The following is a 24,461-nucleotide window of genomic DNA, read 5'->3' as shown; positions in this document are numbered from 1 at the left end:
AAGAGGAAGAAGATAAGCACGACAAGAACAAACAGGAAGCGATGCGGATACGGATACGATCAACTTTATTCACAAAAGTCCCGAGAGAAAGATAGGCCGCCCTAAGGCAGCATGTCGGGCCTGTCCCAAGTGGGGACGGGTAGGCCAAGACTAACCGTCGCATCGTGGGCCGTCTGGACGGCCCGGAACCCGCCTCTGACATTTTCCTGTGCTGCCGTCTGCCACTTTTGGTAAGGTTTTGGTAGAGGCTGGGACAACCGGTATTGCCAGAAGCAAAGCCTCCGAGATGGAGAGGTTTGGCGACTTTTCCGCTAGGGGAAGGGCGCATGCGCCGTGGCATCGCGAAAGAGGCGGATTGCGGGAGTAGGTCCGAGCTCCGTAGGTCGGAGCTCGGACAGTTTTCTTCACCGATAGAAAGGCATGAATAAAAGATAGGAAGCAGGGGGACGGCGGAGTGTACGATTTGCTACGCCGAGTGTTTTTAGGGACAAAGGTAGAGGGGTGTTGAATGGATGGGGGTTGAGAGATGGGAATTGTTGGGGTAATTGAAGTTAGGAAAGATATGAAAAGATGCAAGCGTCCAGGTGTCCATGCAGTATAAAAGGCCAAGTCAGATTAGGCTCGTCGATCTACAGGTGTTCGCCAAAAAAACAGACAAATGAACGAAGAATGCTAGAATATTGCTCGTTTAACTTAACTCTCTATAATACCGACAAAGCCCTCATTAATTTAAGCTCCAGTCTCACATCAGGCTGCCTTATTCACTCAAGCGCTCAGTTTTTTCGTGAGTTTTATTTTTAGCATTTGTGTTTAAAATACAGCTGTAGCCCAAGACGATGCTTTGAAAGCCACGACGACGGAAATTTCAGTACCAGTGACACAGATATCCGGAACAGCGGTTCGGCCCCTGTAAGAGGGACTCCACCTACAGTAACCAGCAACCAAGCAGGCTTACTTTCATTAAGTTGTTTTGCTCTCTTATTTTATACTTGTTATCCGTGTCGTACTATAACGCTAACTACTAGACCAACTTATCAAAGGATGGATATCTTAAATGGTTAAAAGTGAACATGAGAAACATCAGTCATTAGCTAATGTTTCGATAACGAGTCTTGCCTTGGCCAGGATAACGACGATGGAAGTTCTCATTATAGAAACGATGTCAAATGATGAAGCTTCCGTTGTTAACCTACCGTTAATAACCAAGCCTCGATCATTCAGCAATCTCTTTGTCTGGGTTTTACCGTGATGTACAAAATTACAGCATAAAATCGGAAATCCGTCTGCTGTAATCAGGGGATGGTGTACCTTGAAAAAAAAAAATCCGAAGAACAGCTCCTGTTTAGTCTGTTCCGGATTCTCAGGCCGTTTTGCGCTTTTTTTTTGAAAGACAGTAATTTTACAGGCGAGCTAAATTACCCGACGGATATTAGGTCATTAAGAATGGCAGCCTGCTGAAGTCATACGTGCCAGTGCTGTGCAGCAGAAGAAGTCGCAGCGCGAGACAAGGCACAGAAGAAAATGAGACGACGTTGTTAGACCTCATTTTCCGGCGTAAAATTTAGTAATGTTAGGCATCACTATAACTGCCATAAATGACTTACTGAACGCATAGCTTGGTTCTACCAAGGATCAGAACGGCCACTGGCGCGAAACGGGCGCCTTTAATCACGCGAAAAGTCGAATTATCTAATTGTCTATGCGAACAAGAAAAATTCTTCTAATGCAGTTTGTTTATGCTGTGCGTAGAAACTAAAGAACATTTATTGCTTCTAGACATAACTTAGCAATGTGCATGTTTGGGCTAGTTGGTAATCCATTGATGCTACTATAGCGCGAACTTCTAGACATTTATAAGCCCCATATCAACATTTCGCAATGCGTACTGGGTTAACGTTTTTTTGCCGCACGTCTAAAGTGTCCTGATATGCAAAACACAAGGAATTGCTTTGAATACATGTCCACGAGCATGACTAAAGAAAACGTACTGGCGTTATTACCTCGCGTTAATGCGAGTCACAGGTCAGAGTTCAGCGTGCACATTACTGGGACAAGCGAAACGAGCACAAATGGTGAGCTTCGCTGGCCGAACTGCAACGAAACGACTGCGCGAAGCTCGGAAACGTGGCTACGAACAGTTTCATCTCGGTCGCGAACACCGAGTAGGCCTTCACTGGCTTGCATCGATGATACTGCGCGTAGGCCGTGAAGAACACTTGGCCGCGGTTTAGGCTCCAGGAACTGTCCACAGGTTCGCTCAAGCCGGGACCTCGGGCCACCTGACTACAGGTGTCGATGGCGAGCCATAGACTGGTGCCGAACAGCGGCACCAGTCTGTTGCTGCCGTACTTAACGCAGGAGCGATACGCTTTAATGGAAGCCTCTATGGCGCTGCTCCAGTTTCCCTCCAGCACCATATCCCAGACGGCTTGCGCCAAGACGATGCCCACCGACGACATGGTCACCAGGGCGTCCGCGGCGTCCTCCAGCGACGCCATGGTGTAGACGGCCACCGGAACCGTCAGCGTCTTCGCGTCGAACGAGACGTTCAGCCTTCCGATGCGCTCTATGACGTCCGGACTGACGTTCAGCACGTCGCGGAGGTGCCTTCGGAGGCGAAACGCGTACTCGTTCGCGCTGAGGTAGTCTTGCGCGAAGTTTGTGCCACTGAGCGCAGGTAGTCCGGCGTCCTTGGGGACGACGTCGGAAGGGAACAACAGACGCATGCTGTTTAGTGTTTGGCTTATCTTGTCTACGTCCGGGCTTTCTATGTCTTTCTGCAGTCTCTGGATGACGGCTCCCACGATGCTTTCGTATGCGGAGCGTATTGCGGCGTTTTGCAGCTGCGTGGAATAGTACTCGATTTTGTCGAGAATCCAGAGAGGACGCAGTGCCCTAGCCTGCGTCTCGCAAAGCGAGGCAGACTCGTTGCCGCCGGTCCCAACGGAAGTGGTCTTCTCGACCAAGTGCGCCGAGGCAGCGACCAGTATCAAGGCTACACTGCGCTGATAATTCTCGGGTTTCAGCATGTCGGCGGTGTGTTTCTCCAGAAAGGTAAGCGGGAGGCTGACTACCCTCGATATTCGGTCGTATCTGGTGAAATACCCCAGAAATTCTCTCCACTCGGAGGCGCTGACACTGCCTTTGGTAATCTTTGCCAGGGAGTCGACGGTGGTGTTATCGGTACCCACCAGATTCCGTCTCGACTCCTCTAAGCGGCCGAAGTAGTCGCGCACCTCTGTGACGGAGATGTTGACTCGGACCGTCTTCTTGATGACTTCGAGGGCGCCATCTGTCAGCTTCGCGAAGTGCTCCTCCTTGTCCGACACGCGTAGCGTCTTGAACGATGGTAGTGAGATGTTCAACACGGTAAACGGGCTTGCACCGTCAGCCTGCAGCAAGGCAAACTCGAGCAGCGAAGGCAGATCATACCTCAGGGAAAGCTCGAGCATCAAGCCGATGATGTTGATCGCAGCCGCTGAATCTAAGTCTAAGTTGAGCTGGTCCAAGATGGCCTCGGCCGAGTTCGCACCTCGTAGTGCCGTGTCAGAAACCCATTCCAGGCAGCTCTTGTAGTAATTGGACACGGCTCTGCCGGCTTCCGTGGCGGGATAGCCGTATATGGGGTCCGTGCCGACGTTCACCATCCAGGTGTAGAGGTTGCCACGGCTGCTCATGTATCCGTAGCAGGCGTACTCGAAGAAGCGTTCGCACGCGTCCAGCGTCTGGTTGCCGAGACTGGCGATGCGCCCCAAGAACTGGGGGCAACAAAAGAGGCGCTTGCTCACCGAGCGCTGCGGTGCGCTCACGAAGTAGAGCAGGACGGCTGCTGCGGCTACACCGGCAACCACGGCACCGGCGGCGCAGCCCACGATGGACGACGACCGCGACTGCAAGGTTCGGAGGGTTGACCGTGTCCTTGGGTCCGCTTCCTCGGCCATGACGGGTTGTCTTCTTGGTGCAGTTGCGTACACGTCAGCGCCTGTCGAAGTTCTTCTTCTTCTGAATCTACGCAGCGCCAGAAGTGCGAGCCCACGCGCAACGCTGCGTATATCTAGCACATCATCATATTGATGATGACGATGATGCTCCTGGGATGATTGGCACCTACCCACTCAGGGGGATCGGCCAAGAGTATGATGCTGCAGCATGTCGATTTCTGCTAGCGACCCCTACTGGAATTAGCAGACCACGGGAAAGTTTGGGGAGTATGTAAGAAGACTATAAAGGAGCGCGATATGGGACGAGTAAGGGAACACATTTATAATCTGCTTATGATGTGCCAGCGAGCCCCAGTGAACAGCGCTGTATCTGTGTTGTTTTTCGTGTTGCTACGTGAATGGGCTTACATGAACTCTCCCGAGGTGATCTTTTATGTCATTTTTTTTCTTTTCGTTGCTCTGACTTTTCCGCATCCTATTATCTGTGAAAATGAACAGCCGGCGCTATACAAAAGCGCTAACATCTCCTAAACACCATATAACATAAAAAAACAGTGCTATTGAGACGAAAAAATGTTCAGGAGCCCTTACCCTATCGGGAAAATGGAGGCAAGCGAAGCTTGGGGTCTGCGCGGCTGATGTATACTTTTCTTTCTTTCTTTCTTTCTTTCTTTCTTTCTTTCTTTCTTTCTTTCTTTCTTTCTTTCTTTCTTTCTTTCTTTCTTTCTTTCTTCTTTCTTCTTTCTTTCTTTCTTTCTTTCTTTCTTCTTTCTTTCTTTCTTTCTTCTCTTTCTTTCTTTCTTTCTTCTTTCTTTCTTTCTTTCTTTCTTTCTTTCTTTCTTTCTTTCTTTCTTTCTTTTGCCCCGCCACGGTGGTCTAGTGGTTATGGCGCTCGACTGCTGACCCGAAGGTCGCGGGATCGAATCCCGGCCGCGGCGGCTGCATTTTCGATGGAGGCGAAAATGTTTGAGGCCCGTGTACTTAGATTTAGGTGCACGTTAAAGAACCCCAGGTGGTCGAAATTTCCGGAGCCCTCCACTACGGCGTCTCTCATAATCATATGGTGGTTTTGGGACGTTAAACCCCAGATATTATTATTATTATTATTCTTTCTTTCTTTCTTTCTCATTGCGCAATACTCCCCCCTAACTGTTTCCTTCCTCCATGCCGCGAATCGGTCCTTCATCCACCTGCTTAGCAGCGTAGCACTTCAGTTGCTGCAGGCAGCAACGACGGTCATGCGTTCACATAAAGAGCCCCGCCACGGTGGTGTAGTGGTTATGGCGTTCGACCGCTGACCCGACCGCGGCGGCTGGATTTTCGATGGAGGCGAAAATGTTTGAGGCCCGTGCACTTAGATTTAGGTGCACGTTAAAGAACCCCAGGTGGCCGAAATTTCCGGAGCCCTCCGCTACGGCGTGCCTCATAATCATATCGTGGTTTTGGGACGTTAAACCCCAGATAACATTATTATTATTATTATTATTATTATTATTATTATTATTATTATTATTATTATTATATTATTATTATTATTATTATTATTATTATTATTATTATTATTTTCATCATCATCATCATCCAGGCAACAGTGAAATGCGGAAATGTGAATTGACAATTCACCCCGATAAAAGATAAGATAGCCGTATCACAAATGGCTGATCTCCGGCAAGCCCACGATCGAGAGAGCATCAGTCATTGGAAAACGGCGCATACAAATACGCTTTCGACCTGCGCAACTTCGAGGGCACCATTTCTTTGCGCTCGCCGGCGCCGGGGTCTTCGCGGACGACGCCGCGGAAATATGGGATTTATAAAAACTTCTCTTAATAACAGCTGGAACCCTAGGAACCACATCACCGCGCGTCCTCACCTTTGTCAGGATCCTCGACGCTCCGTCTCCCCACTTCCCGACTCGATCTTCTCGTGTCGAAGATGTACTCATAGATGAGACCGGCCAGCAGGCCTCCTGCCACGGGTCCGAACCAGTACACCTGCGTACGGGAGCGAAGCCCACGCAACGCGTCAATGAGTTTCACTTGTTTGAAAGTTAAAGGTTTTTCATTCACGCTACTTGTCACGTGGCATAAGAACACATCGCGACTTAATTCCTGCGACGAACACTTCCGAGGTAATGAACTCTCAATACGTTGTGCCTGAGATATTGAGGAAGTCAAAAGTTCAATGTTGCAGTTTTCGCTGATAAACGACTTTAATGAAGCTCCGTGACTGAAGGATGAGGAGTGGAATGGCGCGTCTGCGTACGTTAATTGCTCCTTTTTGTTTTTTGTCTCACACTTTTGGTTTCCTTACCCAAACACGTTCCTGACATGCAGGGTTACTTACCTGATGCGTCTGCAGCCCAAAAAAAATTTAACGCCGCTAGAGTTAAACCACGTTATCTTATGTAGACCACAGGCAAGCTCATCGGTATTACTAAGCTGAAAACAGACCAGAAGGGTCACTTGGTGCCTTAGAGACCCACTTTAGGAGCCAAAGTAAAACAAAACGCCAGGGTATCAGTACAATAATTACAACTACGTACAGGTTCACCAGAACAAGATGTATCAGAGGCGAAGGTATTTCAATTGATTCCGCCGAAGTGAGTCGGCGAAGCCAGCATGTATGAGTACAAAAAGAAAGTAAGAAGGAAAAAGAATGAGGTGTCTGATCCCATTTATCTTTCAGTCACTCGCTGTGCGTCTTTGCGTGTTCCGTGGCGCAAACATCGTATAAGACCGCGCGTGTGTATGTGTGTGTGCGGCCTGCAAGGGAGGCGTGGAAGACGCAAGGGTTAGCGAGAACTATAACGGCAGCATCAGCAGCAGCGACCCACTCTGGTGGCACAGGAAATACATGACAGGAGGCTGCCACAGGACGAGAAAGCAAGAGAGCCTTCTCATGTTGCCTAGGCTTTGTCGAGGAAAGAAGCAAGAAAGCGAAAGCCACGAGGGCTCTACCAAGGGCCACGAAGAAGGGTAACTAAGAAGAGAGCAAAGTAAATGAGGAGCGGCGGGCGCCAAGTTAGAAGACGGTGGTATACGAGGACGAGATTAGGCTCACGGGCCAGGATGGGAGTGTTGTTCCGAGGGCAGAAACCCGCTCGCCCCTCCCGGTATCCGCGACTCCTGCGCGTAACCTTGTCTTTTCGCTTCCCCCTCTCTTTGTCTTGTTCTTTTGTTTCCGCCTGCTTTATTTCTTCCGATGACGTTCTTTTGCCATCGGTGCCGCCGCTCTGCATCGTCCGTAACGGTGGCAGCCGTGGCCGCGTTGCTTCCTGTCTCGAAGCGACACCAGGCAGCTAGCTCCTCCGCGGACGATGAAATATCGCACCCCGGAGGGTCTGCTTCTCCCCAACGCTTGCGTGCGGTGTGGAGAAGAAACAGCTCGCGACAGCCGACGCTGCTGCTCGGCGAGGAATCGATCTTAGTTCGCGGCACCGGGTCGGGCCTCCCTTTTTGCCCGGCAGTTAATGCAGAGCAAAAGCGCGCCTTCCGCTGCTGCTGCCACTGCCAAGGACGCGGCAGTGTGCGTGTGTGGCGTTCCTCTTGTGTACATTTTGGTACATGTCTCTTTCTTGTCTCTCTGGGTTCTAGGCACGACTTGTTTGTGTACGATGAGAGCGCAGGAAAAAACAAAAAGAAGTGTGGTGTGTGAGTATATATATGTGTGTGCGTGGGTATGTATGTGCTTGTGTGTCTTTTCGTATCTGCGAGCCTATGTTTGTGTAAGAGAGGGAGAGTGTACGTCTTGTTTATATCCTCTGGTACGAACGTACGACAAAGTGAGCGAGTGTGTGTGTGTGTGTGTGTGTGTGTGTGTGTGTGTGTGTGTGTGTGTGTGTGTGTGTGTGTGTGTGTGTGTGTGTGTGTGTGTGTGTGTGTGTGTGTGTGTGTGTATACGTGTGTGTCAAAAGGAGTACGGAGCCCTCAGGTGACAGAATCGGGCCGAGAGGAACGAATTGGCTGCCGCTAAGAGCTGCCTGCGTGGCACATTTGCCGAGAAGCGCAACGTCTAGGCCCCACCGTAGCTGGATGTCGGTATAGGTGAGCTGCGACGGCGGCGGCGCACTCTCGCTAATGCAGCTCCGTAATGTTCGACTGCTGCGATCACAAAAAAAAAAACCCTTTCTTGCCTTGTTTTCCTGTCTGTTTCACGCAAGATATCCGATGTCGCTTTCTGGCAGTGACGCTGAAGCACACACGTGGATGAAAGGACGCAGTCGTCGAGGTAATAACAGATGCCTTTTACATCCGAAAACGGCGTAATTGGCCTTGTTCCTTCAGATATAGCCTGGGACTAGCCTGGTTGTTGCACATTCTTAATTGTTTGCTCTTCAGCTGTTACTTTCATCAAAATTTCTATTGATCATGTTCCAGAAAATACTACAGTAATATTGCCTTGGAATAAGCAGAGCAGGACCTGAAAACATTTAATTCAGTTTTTCTTCACAGAAATCTCAAACAATCGAAACGGAAAAGCGGGCGTCAGGGGCGTAGCCAGAATGTTTTTTTTTTCGGAGGGGGGGGGGGTTAGGGGTGGTTCAACATACCTTTATGCATGCTCGTGCGTTTGTACGTGTGCGTGTACATATCCACGTGTAAATTTGAAAAATATTCGGGGGGTTTTCCCCTCGGCTACGCCAGTGGCGGAGGTAGAATCGTTAGCGATGTGTCTTATTTATTCTTCATTCTGTCCCCGTCTGTGTGCGCTGTAACCTTGCTAAGCCTCAGACGACTCATGAGAAGGGTGCCTCGGCAAAAGCCTCCGTATGATGCAAAAAGTCGCATTAGCATCTGCGCTTCGTGGATCAAAGCGCGCGAGCGGCACGTTCACTTCGTCTTTGCGGCGTTCGCATGACTCGAGAAAGAAAGAAAGCGGCGTTCGCGCGACATACGCAAACGATAAAATATCCAAACCGGGTCGTTTTGCCTTCGAGTCGTCTTTGGCGAATGCATAAATGACCATATGAGTGCGTTTACTTTTGTTTTGAACCTTTGTCAGCCAGTTGTCCTACTGTGCTAACCACGCAGACGTCCGCCACACAAGGTCCACTCTTTAGTTTGGAGAAGACGCTTTAGAAAAATACTTGCGTCACCAATATGAAAAAAAAAGCCATAAAAAAGGGGTCTCGTTTTTTTCGTCTTTTAACAGATTAACGAAAGAGCGAGGGCCGCGTGACGAAATGCTGCCCTTTTTACGGTGTACGTATTAAAAGACGCGCTTTGTTAAACCGCACAGAAAGAGAAGAAACGACGTCAGAATAAGAAAGCTGGACTTTCGTAATAATAGAATCGGTGGTCGCTCCGAAGGACCCTGCAATTATTGGCCCGAGTGTCCATTGTACCCATTGTCAACGCTTGCTCATCACTAATCGATTGTTTCGCTCCATTGTCACAAAAAGAGAGGCGCCATTATGGAGCCCGGGGGGCTTCAGTTATTTATGTAGGACGTCATCGGACCGACAAGCGGTTAGTTTCTTTGTTGGCCTCTTTTTCTCTCTTCCAGTTTGCAAGGTCACGACACATTCGTGAATGTTAATAAACTTGGCACTGGTAGACGAAACATTGTGCCCGCGTTCCCATATAATCGTCTTTGTGAAAATGAACCGAGACAATGCACTCCACTCATTCAGTCGCGACCTCTTACTTTTGTTACGCTTAACGCGCTTTTTCACAACTGCCGTAGGCGTGCGCATGGGGGAGGGGGGGGGGGCGCAGGAGGCGGCCGTCTACCCTAGTCACCTAAGAAGAGGGTGGCGCAAAGTCTGCCCCATACATTGACTTATTAGGGAGGGGGGGGGGCGCCGCGATGAACCTCCGCCCCCCTTGAAGGGGAACGTTGCGCACGCCTATGTCAAGTGCTGTTTTTTGTTATAGAGAACATTACGTTATGTTTGGTATGAACAACTGTCCGCAGCACTTAAGGCTGATTCGTACTTGCAACTATCACCATTCGCGCGACCACTTGCGACTGGCGATCAAAGAGCGACTCAAAGCGTCTGATGTTCACACCTGCGTGAGACCTGTACCCGTCGCCACACCGAATTCGCGTCTGCTCGCACTGCCATTGCCCCGTAAACTAAGCCGACGTCCTGTTCCTGCGCATCTCATTGGTTCAGAGTTTAGCGACTGCAGTTGCGCGACTGAAAAATCGAGCAGCGAGTGATAGCTCTAGGTCCCTGTCTTTATATGTTTAATATGCTACACTGCCCAGGTGCAGCAATATATGACACCCAAAATATCACAACGACGGTAAATCGTGCTGTCTCTGTGTGTTCGTCCATCGTCTTTTCCGCTGTTATTTTATGATTACGACCCAAAATATAAAAAGCTGATATATGGGCATATAAAAATTTGCCAGATATGGCCATATATGACATTATATAGGGATCCCATATATGGGTATATTAAAAATTGGGCAGATATGGACTTATATGGCCATATAAGGCCATATATGGCCTTATATGGCCATATAAGTCCATATCTGCCCAATTTTTAATATACCCATATATGGCTTTTTTTATATAGGTCCATATATGGGATTTTTGTAAGGGATCGCTTTGCGATCAAAGGCGCCATCTGCGATCAGTCGCTTTGCGACTAACTTGGTCGCGTGACCGGTGCCAGTCGCAGGTGTGAACGAGCCTTCAAAAAAAAAAAAAACAATGACCAGTATAGCGTCTCCTTAACTTCTTAAAATGATTACTAGGGCATACTGTACATACGGCGATACCTGCTTGCTTTTTAGAAGTCGCCCGTGAAACAAACTTTTTTTTATCAAAGCGTTAATGTTTCGTTAGCTGGTGTCTTTTGCAAGCATAGGAGCCAACGGCTGTATTATATTGGGCGTGTGTTTGTTTAGGTCAGGGACGACGCTATGTAAGAACACAAAAATTCGAAAATTTAAACTCGTTTCTGTATTATGCATAGTTTGCTAGCTCTAATGAATTGTTGTAAACAAGCGAGCAAGAAGGCTATCAAGGGAGGCAGAAAATAAAATAAAAAAATAAATAAGAAATAGATAAAGAGACCGGCTAGTAAAAAAAAAACAACACTCGACGCGTTAGCAACGCCGCCGCTTCTTTGGTTATGTTAACGTCCCCCGGTTTTCAATATAACAAGAGGAACCAGTTTTCTTGCAATATCTTAAAGTCCCGTGCTCGGCACTGGAGTCGTTTTCCACGTGAGAATTGTTTCTATCAGTGGTCCCCCTTACCATTTTTCATTACGACTTCGGTATATCGGGGCTTTTTGAGAAAACGTTTCTCCAGCTATAACTTTTACTATCCAATATGGTAACGTTAATGCAAATAGAACATTGGAGGGCACCTGAATAAATCAGCCCAGTTCCCACTAGTGTACGAGCCCGCGAAGAGCACCCTCTCTCCATTATCGTGAATCGAGAGAACTTCGTAATTCCTCGAGGCGGTCGGTAAAATAAAAGGTTTTCTGAACTTCCTTTTTCTGTCGCGCGTATTTCGAAAGCGACGGCAATTGCCGTTGTCGACAAGGGTTAACGACTTGTAGCGGCGACGCGGAATGGCCCAGTCATCAAGCGCGTAGTGTAGGGTCAGTAATGACAGGAAAGAACGCGACTCGAGATAACTTTTTTGTTGTTTCACGGATGTTGCGGTTATCGCGGACGCCTTCGATATTGTCGCGCCGATTGCGGAAACGATTTTTTTTTTGTTTTTGAAGCATACCGCTGTGACCATTCCTACTTTGTCGAACACAACTGGGCCTGATGCTGCTTTTAATGATGTTGCTCGTTATATCTGCTAAAGCGAACGCCGACTAAACAGGGCATCGCGTCCATAGCACCTCACAGCAGAATCGAAGCAATGAAACAAACATTTTTTTTTTGTAGTTTCATCTGATAACCACCTCAACGCATGCATTAAAAGACCACAGGCACAAAGATTTTTTGAACAGCCATCACATCGCCGACTAAGGTGTAATGAAATTAATCGGGCGTTTCCCGAAATTGATTTATTGAAATTACAAAATTCATTAGCCATTTAACTCTGTGGAGCTCGATGACTAGCGAAGCTGCGTAGCACACGAATTTATTTATTTAATTTATTTACTTATACATTGTTACTTATTTACAAATTTATTATTTATTTGGTTATTTTCTGCTAATTAATTTATTTATTCATTCATTTACTCTTTTTGTTTATTTTTAGTGGACCAGTCGTGAGTAGGCCTGGGGGTCTGCCCAATTCGAATGAGGTCGTGGTCGCGAATCCCACAGTCTGTGGGATTGGCGACGACGACTTCATGCAAAAGCACATAAGCAAGACATCTTCCATTTTATGAACTGTTTTTCTCTTATTACAAAAATAATATCTGGGGTTTTACGTCCCAAAACCACGATATGATTATGAGAGACGCCGTAGTGGAGGGCTCCGGAAATTTCGACCATCTGGTGTTCTTTAACGTGCACCTAAATCTAAGTACACGGGCCTCTACCGTTTCGCCTCCATCGAAATGCGACCGCCGCGGCCGGGATCGAACCCGCGACCTTCGGGTCAGCAGCCGAGCACCGTAACCGCTATACCACCGCGGCGGACTTTTATTACAAAAAGCTTGCCTCGCTTGCGATAGTCAACGTACGCTAGACGTTTGAAATATAGCATGAGTCTGAAGTCATGATCACCCGAAGTGAACCCCTGGACCTATCTTTTTCTTTTGTCTGAACAGGAAAAAAAAAAATATGTCGTCCAGAAAAGGTTAGGGAAGGCGGGAGGCAAGAATCACCCGGTCTCCACTGATAACAGTGCACACGCTGCCACCACGAAATACTTGTAGCGTTAAAACGGAAACTTTCAATGACGCTGGCCGTATCCGGTATTTTGAGCTCGTGTTCCTGCATGAACATGGTGTTTCAGGTTGACGGCTGATCCATCTTTATGCTCGAGCAGCGATAAAAAAAAAAGAAAAGAAAACCAGATACTCAAGTACAGAGTTCTGTTACATCTACAACAAAAGAGTGCGCTGATGTTTTTTTTTATTTCTTTTACAAAAGCCAACGTTAATAAAAAAATAAATGAATGCCCAACTTTTTGATATCATGATACTCTAGTGGCTCTTAGAAGAAGATAAAACGGACAAGACTGGTGGTTAGTCCAGAGGCTAATGACAGTACTTTCTGAGCGGCAAAAGTTTAGAGCGTGAACAATTTCCTACGCGTCGTTGTTCAAACTCTTTTTGCTCGGTTGGCAGAGAAAAAAAAACGATGGGATAAAATACACGAACTGGCGTAGAAACGGGATAGAAGTGCTCTTGCGGGCATTACCGCCGGGGCACCATACTTCCAAACGGGCAGTCAATCTTTCCAGGGGCGGGCGTCAGGAAGAATCATGGAAGCGTCCACTGCGAAGCCGGCGACCCTAACGATGTCACATTCCAGGTGGGGAAGAACAAGCTTCACTCATGAAATGCTCATAAAACGTCGTATGCACTGCCCTCTGTTTTACGTGCAGTTCTTTCTTGCTGTGATAGATCGCCCATGTCGAAAATAAAATAGCGCCGCTGCTTTATTCTAATTCGCACGAGATATTTTTTTCCTGCTTTTCACGCGATGAGAAAGAAACAGAATGCGCCCACTAAGGCGTGTGCCTTATGTAATGGGTAACGTGCTTTAAACCAGGAGCAATTATGCGCGAGAAACTTCTTCGAAGTTGCGATGCACCCACTACGCGGTCTTAAGGGAATACGCGCACTAATGTGTGCGCCTTTTGTAATGGGTGGCTGTCTTTAAACCACGAAATCGTTATGATATTGGCATGGTGTGACGCCCTATGGGGCAATGTACACTTGTACCACGCAATACTACTGCGATATTACATCTCGTACTGTGACACCTGTATACAGGACGCGTATTTTTGGGAAGCATGAAAGTTACTTTCAGTGCAGCTCCAAGCAGAGGCGTGGCTGTGTGGTAGAACACCTGCTTGCCACGCAGACGGCCGGGGTTCGATTCTCATTCGGACCCAACATTTTTATTATTTATTTTGATTGCAGCTTTTTCGATTTTTCGGTCACGGACATGATGATGATTTTTCGCTCACAACCAACGGCCCCGACGCCGACAGCGCAATTCAACCATTGTATCTTACGTGTAGAATATTTTGGTCTTTCCATTATTTCTGCTGGCGCGCAAGATAGCGAAAGTTGTAAGGAAGGTTGATTGGAGATAATTGTCGCACCGTGATACGGTGAGCTTTAGCAGCGGACGTCACATGCTGTCTCAAGCACGAAGTTAGAAATAATGCTGACGTGAAATTTTCGCGTTTGCACGTCTCGATTTCAAGTAGAACTCCTCGACTACCGAGCTCCATGTTAAGAGAAAGAAAAAATGTACTGGCAAGCCTTCACAGCGCCTTAAAAAAAATTTGTGGCAGCTTTTCTAACCAAACCAGTTTTGATTACGTTTCAAGGTAGGTGTTTGCGTCACAGCGCAGGTGGTCACGCGGGAGCAAAACGTGGTGACGTTTCGGCACTGGTCTGGTTCGCTTGGTGTCCTGCGTGCTGCTTCTTTGCAATCCGGATGTCTCGTTTGAAGTGCCTGGATAACTGGCGCTGGCATTCGGCTCAGGGTCACTTGAAGGCCGCTGACAACGGGAGCTTAAAGCATTTCATGTTTAAAATATCTCGTGTCCTCTCAAGCGGGGCTCGAGGTGCGTGATCTGCTCATTCGCTTCGTCTTTGAGGTGTTTGATCGTCTGATTCTGACGTGACGTTTCAGTCTTTAATGTATCCCCACTAAGGCTTACGCCTTCGAAACTTCTTGGCGATAGTACTTCGTCAATTGGGAGTTGCCACTTTTTGTTCGGGCTTTCCTCCATTCTTATGGAAAATAAACTGAAATTAAAATTGAAATAGTCTGAAGAGACCCTCGGAATTTTTCGTTTTAACACTGTAATGTGGCAAGAGGAAAGCTTGCATCCATATTTAGGTGCTTTATGAGCAGATATATTGTGAGCGTTATATAAATAGTGTACATTGTGTATGCTCATATTGGATTATATGCTGTTTAAATAAATTTTGTGTAGGTTATACTACGGCTCATATCTAACCTATAAGGGCAATATGCTCTAAAGAACGACGTTCTGAAGCGTATGCGGGGGTGGGGACCTTTATCAGGCACATACGCCTTTAGACCTCACCTCCCTCTTGTCAATAAAATAAATACATTAAATTGAATTGATGAGGAGTTGCCGTCATCTTGACAGGGCGACATAATTTGCTTATTTTCTTTACATTTAACAAGACCAAACACATTCACTTGAATTTTCATTCTTTTTCACAAGATTTATTGCGATTTTTTCTCAGTGAACAGCTGACGATACGATAAGCTTGGTGAAAGAAACAAGAGAAATAGGGGAGTAAACGTTTGAGCAAAAACTTCAAATAAATATTTGGCTTCTTCAACTGTAGCTTAGATTTTCTTTCTTTTTCTTTCGTTTTCAGCGTACCGTAAACAGCTAAAAAAAGCGAAAGCAGAGAAAGCTTAATAAGCGCCTCCTTGAAGTTAGCTATGGGGCTAAAGAAGACAAAACCAAGAAATGCTCAAGCCATAAGAGAAAGGCAAACATAGACAATGAAAAGAAGTAATACAGCAGTGCGCGAGCGAATAGTGTTAGGAAACTGGTGATGCCGTTTGTAATTTTTTTTGTTTGCTCTCGCTTGTCCAACTGCCCCGCGCTGTTGCTCGCGTTCGTGCGTGCAAATACGAGATAAAACAAAACGCACCAATAAGAAGAGCAAGCGTGAAGTTCTAATCTCGCTGCTACTCGTTATGGCCTTTCTTTCTTTCCTTCGGGAGTGTCTTCCGCTGTTGTCTCTAAAAACAAAGCAGTCCCGGTCTTTCTTATTGGCATCGATCGCCACTAGCTGGCCGGTCATCACGAAGCTCCGTTGCGTTAGAGAAGTACCAATTCTGGTGGCGCTGTGTCTGCGGGTTGCGCTGTACTGCTGAGTACAAAGTCGTGGGGGCAATTCTAGCTCTTGGGCGGAATGCGACGTGATTGGATGCTTAGATTTAGGCGCAAGTTGATGACTCCTAGGATTCAAAAGCAATTCAGATCTATATAAAGTAAGGCGTAGTTCAGGCATATCGAAGACATGAAACTTAGAGACATGAAGACCAAACAATAACAACTTTTGAGTGAGTAGTTCGGTAAACATCTCTGCTGTGTTTCCGGCGTGCTCATACAACGATGGTGCGGTGTCTACTTGCGTGACTAATCCCGTCATAGGCCTGGGTAAGCGATACCTTGACACGAATAGATGTTCCGATGCTACTTGTCACTTGATAAACATACGAACATATCGTAAGTGGTTCGTGAATCGCAAGACAAAGTCAATAAAGCATAAAACGGCATTACGATAAGTCTTCAAAGTCCGAAATGTCACCACAGTGAAATGCAGCGTAGGACGTCCCAAATATTACACGAATGAGGTAAACAGACATGTGGTATCAGTTTGGTAGTAATTACCAAAAATTTGGCGCCTTTGCTTTTCTTTATTCTTGTTCGGAAAAATCACAGACACACCCGAAGAACGTACAAAGTCACGAGAGAGATTAATGTATGAACTCTCATACATATTCACATTGAAAATACACGTAATGTCATTTCCTCTATGCAGAAATGCGCATTCAGGTCTTCTAGCATTTATCTGCAGTATGTGTGACCTTCAAAACTGAAAACTGTTTCAGAGAGAAAAACACGCGCCTATGAAGCGTAGATATTACCTCTTCGCCTTTAGAGTCTTCCAATTTTGTTACGCAGTCACAGGCTTCAAGGTAACATTTGTTCAACAGTAACACACAGTAACACACAGAAAAACACGTGCCGTCTAAAGCATCAAGAAGTGCACTGCTTAACGTAAGATAAACTGACTTACCCAATGATTTTTCCACTTGTTCATGACAAAGGCAGGCCCGAGAGAACGAGCCGGGTTCAGCGAAGCTCCCGAAGCTGGTAGCTAAAAGCAGTGAAGCAGAAAACCATTCATATAGGCACAGCACCGCAAAGCCACAGTGTATTGCGCATCCTTGCGATACTGTCTTGATGAACATAAACAGCAACGCCGCACGTGATTAGAGCTTAAGCCAAATGAAAGAACATACTAGAGTGAGTTATGCAGGTTATGTAACGAGGGAATTGGTGACGAATGACAATAGACAGAGCTAATTGTCTATACTAAAGGACGTATGTACAACGTATTCGGTTGGTAGTGGGACCGCGACAGCATACAATGCGCGGGGCGATGTTATCTATTTGGATTTTATACGGAACATGACGGCGACGGCGATGGCAAAAACTCGCCGACGGTACCCATATAAGTGCTATCACAATAAAACATTAACAGGACAGCAATTCCCCTTCGTCGCGTAACACACGTGCAGTGAACCTGTTGTGGCAGGTATGAGTGAACAGTCAAGCGGTGAGAGAATGAACTGTAGTATACCCCGGCCAATGTGCAGGTGAGATAGGCGAACCCGACGACCAGTGCGTCCGCGCCTCCCGTAGACAGGTGGCACCGGTGGGGGTCTCGTGTGGCGAACACCGTGGAGGCGAGGAGGAAACTAGCACGAACTCGACGCCAAACGCCTGCCAGGCGCCCAGTGCCTCGTGGGGACGACTGCTTCCCAGAGAACTCCGGTGACCCGGAAGCGTGACACTGCGGCGGAAGAGAAGGCGAACGGAAGAAGTAAGCGTGTGAAAAAATGCGCAGAAAGTAGAGACTCAGGGCCAGCAAATGAAACTTCTGAGTTGAGTAACTAATGTATCTCTGTATACTTGAATATCTAAACGCGAAAGGGACAAGACTAGGGCAAGAAACGGACTGAACGAGCTCTTACTCACAACTAATGTTTCAGTGGCACGAGCAACGAGTGACACTCTTGCTTCTATTCCAAGCACTTCCGGTCCAGCACTTACTTCCGGTTTCCCGAATGTTCAGGGAATGTATTTAAAAAATAAAACTGGTGCGAAATCAATGGTTCTGGGTTCGAGCTAAACGTTATTGGATACTGTATGATATCGGAGCATAAGCTCACTTAAGATAAGGGCCAAGGGAACGTTAGGATAAATAAGGAAAATAATTGAATGATTTCATTGAAAAAGCACTTTTGTTGTGAGCAATTGGGATCTTCGGGGCCCCTGGCGGAGCAGATCTCAACCACGCGCTTCCCTCTGCGTGGCCTCTGAGATCCGCTTCGGCCTTGCAACGAAGCACGAAGTTAACCCAAGGAGTACGATAGAGCACACGAATGTCGATGTGCAAGTGGGTCTACCAGGCACCTAAGCAGGCCCGTAGCCAGGGGGGGGGGGGCTACACCCCCCCCGATATTTTGGCGAAGCAGGTGTTTTTACCAAAAATAAATAATACAAATAGGTGTTTTTCTCAAAAGAGTGAAGGTTTTCAGCAAGTGCCCCCCCCCTCCCCACCCCCGAAAAAAATTCCTGACTACGGGCCTGCACCTAAGTCAAGGATTAAGGTCGCCTCCAATTTCTCATTGAAGCGAACGAAACACGTAGAGGTGGCTGCAATATACGCATGCCTACATTTTTATATGCTTATTCGTTCTTACCGATATTTTAGGCCATGTCATGCTTGTCTACATACGTATATTGCAATGCTTATATATGTTTCGTTCGCTTCAATAAAATTTGTGAGTAAACGGTCATCCTGCCTCTTCACGCTCAAATTTTAAGGTATACTACCATATGAACTCGCCCAACTTTCCATGCTTTTAAAATGCACCTGTGCTGCAACACGAAGCTCAAAACAACTATTATATTGCTACACACATGGGCAACTCTATGTGGCGAATGAAACAAAAGCAACCGAGGCAACACGGGCACAAGCACGAGCGCTCCTACAAATAGTTCCACTCTACGTACGTTCGCGTTTTAACAGCCAAGCTGCTTAAGCCGGCCTTAAAAACTTTGGTGTGTACAAAAAACTATCATCATCATGAACGGGTATGTGCCGCAGAAATTGGGCAACTCCCACTACTTACCGCTTGTCCACTAAAAATGAAGAAGGCAAAAGACGGGTGGCAAACGCCAATTAAGATTTCTAGACAGGCGTAACCAGTGAGAAAAGCTTGAATAAACCATCGGGATTAACCCTGTCAAAGAAACCGTGGCCGCTTGTGTCAGCTTCGCTGAAGCATCTGCACGGAGTGATTCAGCGGTACGCACAACGAGAGAATACTAAGGAACGGAAAAAGCAACGGCGGCTACGAGAAGACCCCGAAGCGATGGAAGCCATACGCGAACGACGACGTGCCCGTAGCCTTCTATGGGAGGTGCGGACACTCGGTTTCAGCGGAGTTTCTGTCTCTGGAGTTTGGACATCCGTGTCGTGTCTGTGACTGTCTGTGGTGTAACTCAAACCTCTCTGCGCTGAGAAGAAACCTAGAAACAACCTATCATCACCTAGCTAAAGCCTAGCAACAACCTAGAAGCAACCTAGAGACAACCTAGAAGCAACTAGATTTGACTTCAGAAACGTCCGGCTTCCCTGTTTAAAGCCTTGCGCGACTTTAGGCAAGCTTCGCGATTTTTTTTTGTGTCCTATTTACTACAGCCGAATGGGACAAAATGTTCCAGGGATTGTTAAATTTCCCCCAGTCTCTTTGTACGCGTTTTGTCAAATGCGAAACTGCCACGAGTACAAGCTAGCATGATTCAGTGTCTGCGTCGGGTCTACTTGCTGCTGATCCACTCGGCGCAGCGATACACGTGCGGGAGTTGCGGTCCCGTGCATCGTAGAGTTTCCAACAGCATTTACTAGAGGGAACAGTGGTGCTGCGATCGTTCCGCCACCATGGATGGGTATGATGGGTAGCGCATGGATTTGCCTAGTCTTCGTGCTTGAAGCTTCCAACGCACTTGTGGATCTGTTTATTGTTGTGTTTTGACTTTTGTTTTGTATAAAAAATGGCTGGTTGTGAGCCTCGTGAGCTGATTTGAATTGGTCAGCCAAAGAGGGGCAAGTTGGTGAAGTGGGACTGCTGAACTTTTGCGGAACTTCGTCTTGCGGCAAAAGCGGGTGCAGGCAACACGAAGCCACACGGAGCTGAAAGAACGAAGCTTAGGCAGATGCATGTACTATCCATCATTCCCATGCTAGCTGAAGTACCATGCGTTGCAGCAGCTCCCGTAGACACTAGCGCCAGATATCCCCCTGGTGTACCATTATGAAACTCTATGCCATATACCGGGTGTTCAAAGTCGAGCTTTATGGTTTTGTTAAAATTCAGCACTGGGAATAACGTGCAAAGCACCTTTGCAGATACGTTATGTATCCAGGGGGACCCAAAGTGAGACAATAATTATCACTGTCAGCCGCTCAATTAACTAAGGTTGAACAATTAACTTTTTAATGAATGCAGCAAGCGGGCATCTTTGTATTGAAAAGTTGGAGGCAGTCGCGTTTACACGCAGTTCCACTTGGAAGAATCCTTATAGCATGTCTGTGCCCCTAGATATCGCGCTGCAAAGTTTAATTGCGGTATGCATGATTACGCATGCAAGACGGTGAGGATCGGCGCAATGCTCCTCCCTGATGTGACGAGCAATCATTTCTTGCTATTGCCAGCCGGTAGCAAAAGGGTAACCGTTATCATCTTTGCCTATGCCTTCGACCATTTGTCAGAAAAGGCCGCACAGCAACTGCCGCGGCACATCAGGGAGGAGCTTTGCGCCAGTGCTCACTGTATTGCATGCGTAATCATGCAAAGGGCAAATAAACTTTGTAGCGGGATACCTCGGGACACAGACATGCTAGAACAATTCTTCCAAGTGGAACAGTGTGGAAACACTGACAGCCTCCAACTTTTCAATACAAAGATGCCCGCTTGCTGCACTCATTGAAAAGTTCATTATCCAATATTAGTTAATTGGGCGGCTGACAGCTATAATTATTGTGTCACTTTGTGTCCCCCCGGATTAAAACTTATCTGCAAAAGTGGTTTTCACGCACATCCCAGTACTGAATTTTAAGAAAACCATGAAGCCTAATTTTGAACACCCTGTATATTTCCATTCATTACTATAGCGAAAGTTATTCACAAGTATTGGGAAACATATACGAGCTATTGCTCGTTGTAAGTTCTCCGTGGATACCGAAAGCATTTGTGCCGGCTTTGCTAGCCCCCGTACTGCAGAACCGTTATGACTGGTACACATATGAAGCGCGTGATATCATCATGTTTTTTGCGGTCATGAAATCATCTCCCGAGAGACAAGGGTCCGCATATCTTCCAGATAACATTGCTGGGACGCCTCAGGCCAGAGTACAAGTAAAGAAAAAGATAAAGAAAAAAATAATGAAATGAGCGCTGAACATTGCTATTCAGCTATATGAGAGACAAACGTGAATAATTCATGAGCGTTAGAAGCGGTGGTGCATACTTATTCGGTGTAGTTTAAACCTGAAGTCAGTCTTCAGCCAGCGTTATCCTATACTTAGAATATAATGAAATTATGTACTTAATGCAAATAAAGCAGCGCATCATTACAAGAAGCCGAAGCAGGCTTAGTACTGACACGCTTCATACTAAAGCACTTTCGCATGAAAAGAAAGCATACATTATGCTGAAAGCCGACTTAGCGCTCAAATTATTCTGAGCAAGGTTTCGCAGGGCCCTTTGTTTGCTGTTTGGCACATTCTTTTGTTGACCTTAAGTAGTTTGTTTCTTTTTTTGTAGCTTGTTCTCACGTATTGATTAGTTTTTTTTTTATACACCCTGCCATGATTTGCTTGCCCTAACAAGTTCTGCTAGTTTATTCTAGTTAGAGTCCCCTAATTCCCTAATTTTGTACTGCAAGATCCCTAATTAGCGTGACGAGAAAGTCATTGCTTAATGTAATGCTGTAGCCCTCCAGCGCACTTACACTGGTGCATCACAATGGATTAAGTATAGTAATGGGGCCCAAGAAGAAAGACGGGGATCACGTGACTGAATTTTTAAGAATGCTAAAATATAAATTTCTTTCTGGCGATGTACCGATAACTACTGCGCGTTATGGGACTTTAGGGTGTCAAGCTGCTTTAATTAGTTATTCTGGTTTATTATTCGAGCTGCACTTCTCCGTCTAGCTGCGCGCACCGTCAATGCCATTTGTACAACACGTGGACCTCGTAGTCACGCATAATTACCAACTTCTCTCAAAGGCAGCACTGCCGAGTTAAATTATTCGTACGGAACGAAGTTTCGATCTTAGACGTATAGGATAATTAGAATTCCAGCCTTTCTTGCTTTCATGTCAGGCCCATATGTTCCTGAAAGCGACCGTTTTGTTCGTGGTTAATTTTTATTTTACTTTTGGCCGTCGGTGTAACAAGTTTTGCGTATACCAGGGCAAAGAGCGCTGAAATTTAGTTCTAGCTTCTATTAAAGTCTTTCTATCATTTTTTTTTCTGGTGGGCATGTTTTCAGTAAAGAAGGTCGACGTCATTACAGCCGCGGAAGCGGTAACTGCACCCGATTCGGCCTCACGGGCTTTAGGATCACGACGCTGACTTTATTGCGACTCTGTTGGTAATGGTTCCTGCGATTTTCGAGAATCACAGTTACGGTTAATGTTTAATCTCGTTAGCAAATGAAGTTAATGTTAACCTAGGTTGTAACTGAAGCTGATTTTATCCGCTGAAATAACTTGGTTTAATACTAAGCTGTTATAATTGCAAAGAAAAGGCACCTGCTTGTCCTCTCTGTAAATACTCGGATACTTTTCATGAGTGCGTACACGCATGGAGTGCTGCATTTATCTGCGCACCTTTCGCGACTAGCTTTAATTTCATCGTCTCCTATATGACAAAAATAGGAAGAATAATTGCATGGATCCATGTTTTTTTTTGGCAATTTATTCGGTATATGAGTTCATGTTAATGTGATCATTACAGTCATCGTGGTTGTCTGCCAGGCGACGACGATTACCTTTATACTTATGCAGAGAAGTCGCAGTGCTGGCCTGTTTAGAACCGGCTGTCTCAACGTCACAAGAACGCTGACAAGGCGATAACTTAAACGCAAATGAAAGCAAGCAGGAAACATCAACAACCACAACACATTCGCGCAGAAGCTGTAGGCGCAGGAATATTTGGGGGGGGGGGCACCACCATCGGAGCTACGGTCCTCTTCTCCGCGAAGTCCCACCACATGTCACTATCACAGTCATTATCAGCAGCATTATTATCTTAATCATCATTCTCCGTCACTATTATCTTCCTTATTTTCTTTGTCATTGATAGCATCGTTACGATTGACAACAGCAGCTAAAGAACGAGAAGCGATAGAGGTGAGCGAATTAAGGATAGTGCGTGTGGAGATGGAAAACAGAAGTGCCGCGGAGTAAAAGAACAGACAGAAGAAAAAGAAACTACCGATCAATTTCCACTTAATTCATGCGGTCGCCACCGAGCGAGCTTCTAATTTCAGCCCATGTGAGTGATGCGACGTGCCGGGAATAACACCGAAGCCAGCGGCGCTGCAGCAGCACGTTTACTCACATTACGCCGTCGGGGCTCGCTATTAGATACTTTCGAAATCGATCGCCGATCGAAAAAAAAAAAAAACCGTAGAAACAACAACAATAATTTGGCTGGGAGCTAGGACTCGGTATACGAGCGCTTTGAAAACTTTTCCTCGCCCGAAGAGTAAGTACATCTTCTGCGTTAACTCACTTCATGGCACCCCAAAGTCGATAGCGCCGCGAAGCGGCGCGTATCGGGTGCCTTGCCCAACAGAAGCTAGACGTGGCCACTGAAACGGAAACCTTGCCGAAAGCGCCGCGCGTTCCTTTTACATCGGCATTGTTTTGAAGTCGGTTAAAACCTATCGAACAAGGAGCGCGGTAACTGCTTCGGGTGGGTGTCTGGAACGCCGTAATTAAATTAAATGAAGCGCCGCTTGCCCACGTTCGGCAGCTTGTGGACGGCCGTTCGGCAGTTCAATCTCCCTTCCTCCTCCTCTCTCTCTTTCTCTCCAACGCGTTTTTCCTCGCCTGAAAATTAACGAAGAATGCCTCAACGTGGACGGGAAGGAATGAGGCTGGAATTTCCGTAATTAGAGGCCCCTTCTCACCACCGACACGCACGTACCGGCACATCAAAGTACACACACACACACACTGAAGCATACACACACACTGAAGCACACACACACCGAAGCGCACATACACTGAAGTACACCCACCGAAGCTTACACACACTGAAGAAAACACACACCGACACACACACACGCGCACGCACGCGAACATCTTGGAGGCTGTACGCGACTATATAGCAAGCGAGCGCGCAGCAATGAGATGAACATTCTTGTCGAGACCGAGCCAAGTATGGTTTCGATTAAGGGCCGGTACCTATATTACATGTTAGTAGAAACGACCCAATATTCACGATACCTCGTCTGTATAGCGCTGCAGTGGAGCTTCTCGTGTGCTTCGTTGTTCTTTCTCGAAAATGAAAGGAAAATGATAAAGAAACCTTG

The 24,461-nt window shown here is 46.7% G+C and overlaps 1 protein-coding gene across 1 annotated transcript in view; it reads right to left on the bottom strand.

The window, feature by feature from the left end:
- LOC119396450 (lens fiber major intrinsic protein-like) overlaps positions 1–24,461 on the bottom strand; it is a 44,079-nt gene that overhangs the window by 5,736 nt on the left and 13,882 nt on the right. Inside the window, 4 exon segments of the mRNA XM_037663666.2 lie at positions 5,815–5,935; positions 16,856–16,936; positions 17,423–17,544; positions 17,547–17,635. Of these exon segments, the coding sequence (XP_037519594.2) occupies positions 5,815–5,935; positions 16,856–16,936; positions 17,423–17,544; positions 17,547–17,635 (413 nt within the window).

Source organism: Rhipicephalus sanguineus, chromosome 6 (assembly GCF_013339695.2).
Source record: "Rhipicephalus sanguineus isolate Rsan-2018 chromosome 6, BIME_Rsan_1.4, whole genome shotgun sequence".
NCBI classification, from domain to species: Eukaryota; Metazoa; Arthropoda; class Arachnida; order Ixodida; family Ixodidae; genus Rhipicephalus; species Rhipicephalus sanguineus.
This window is presented reverse-complemented; position numbering and strand designations above follow the sequence as displayed.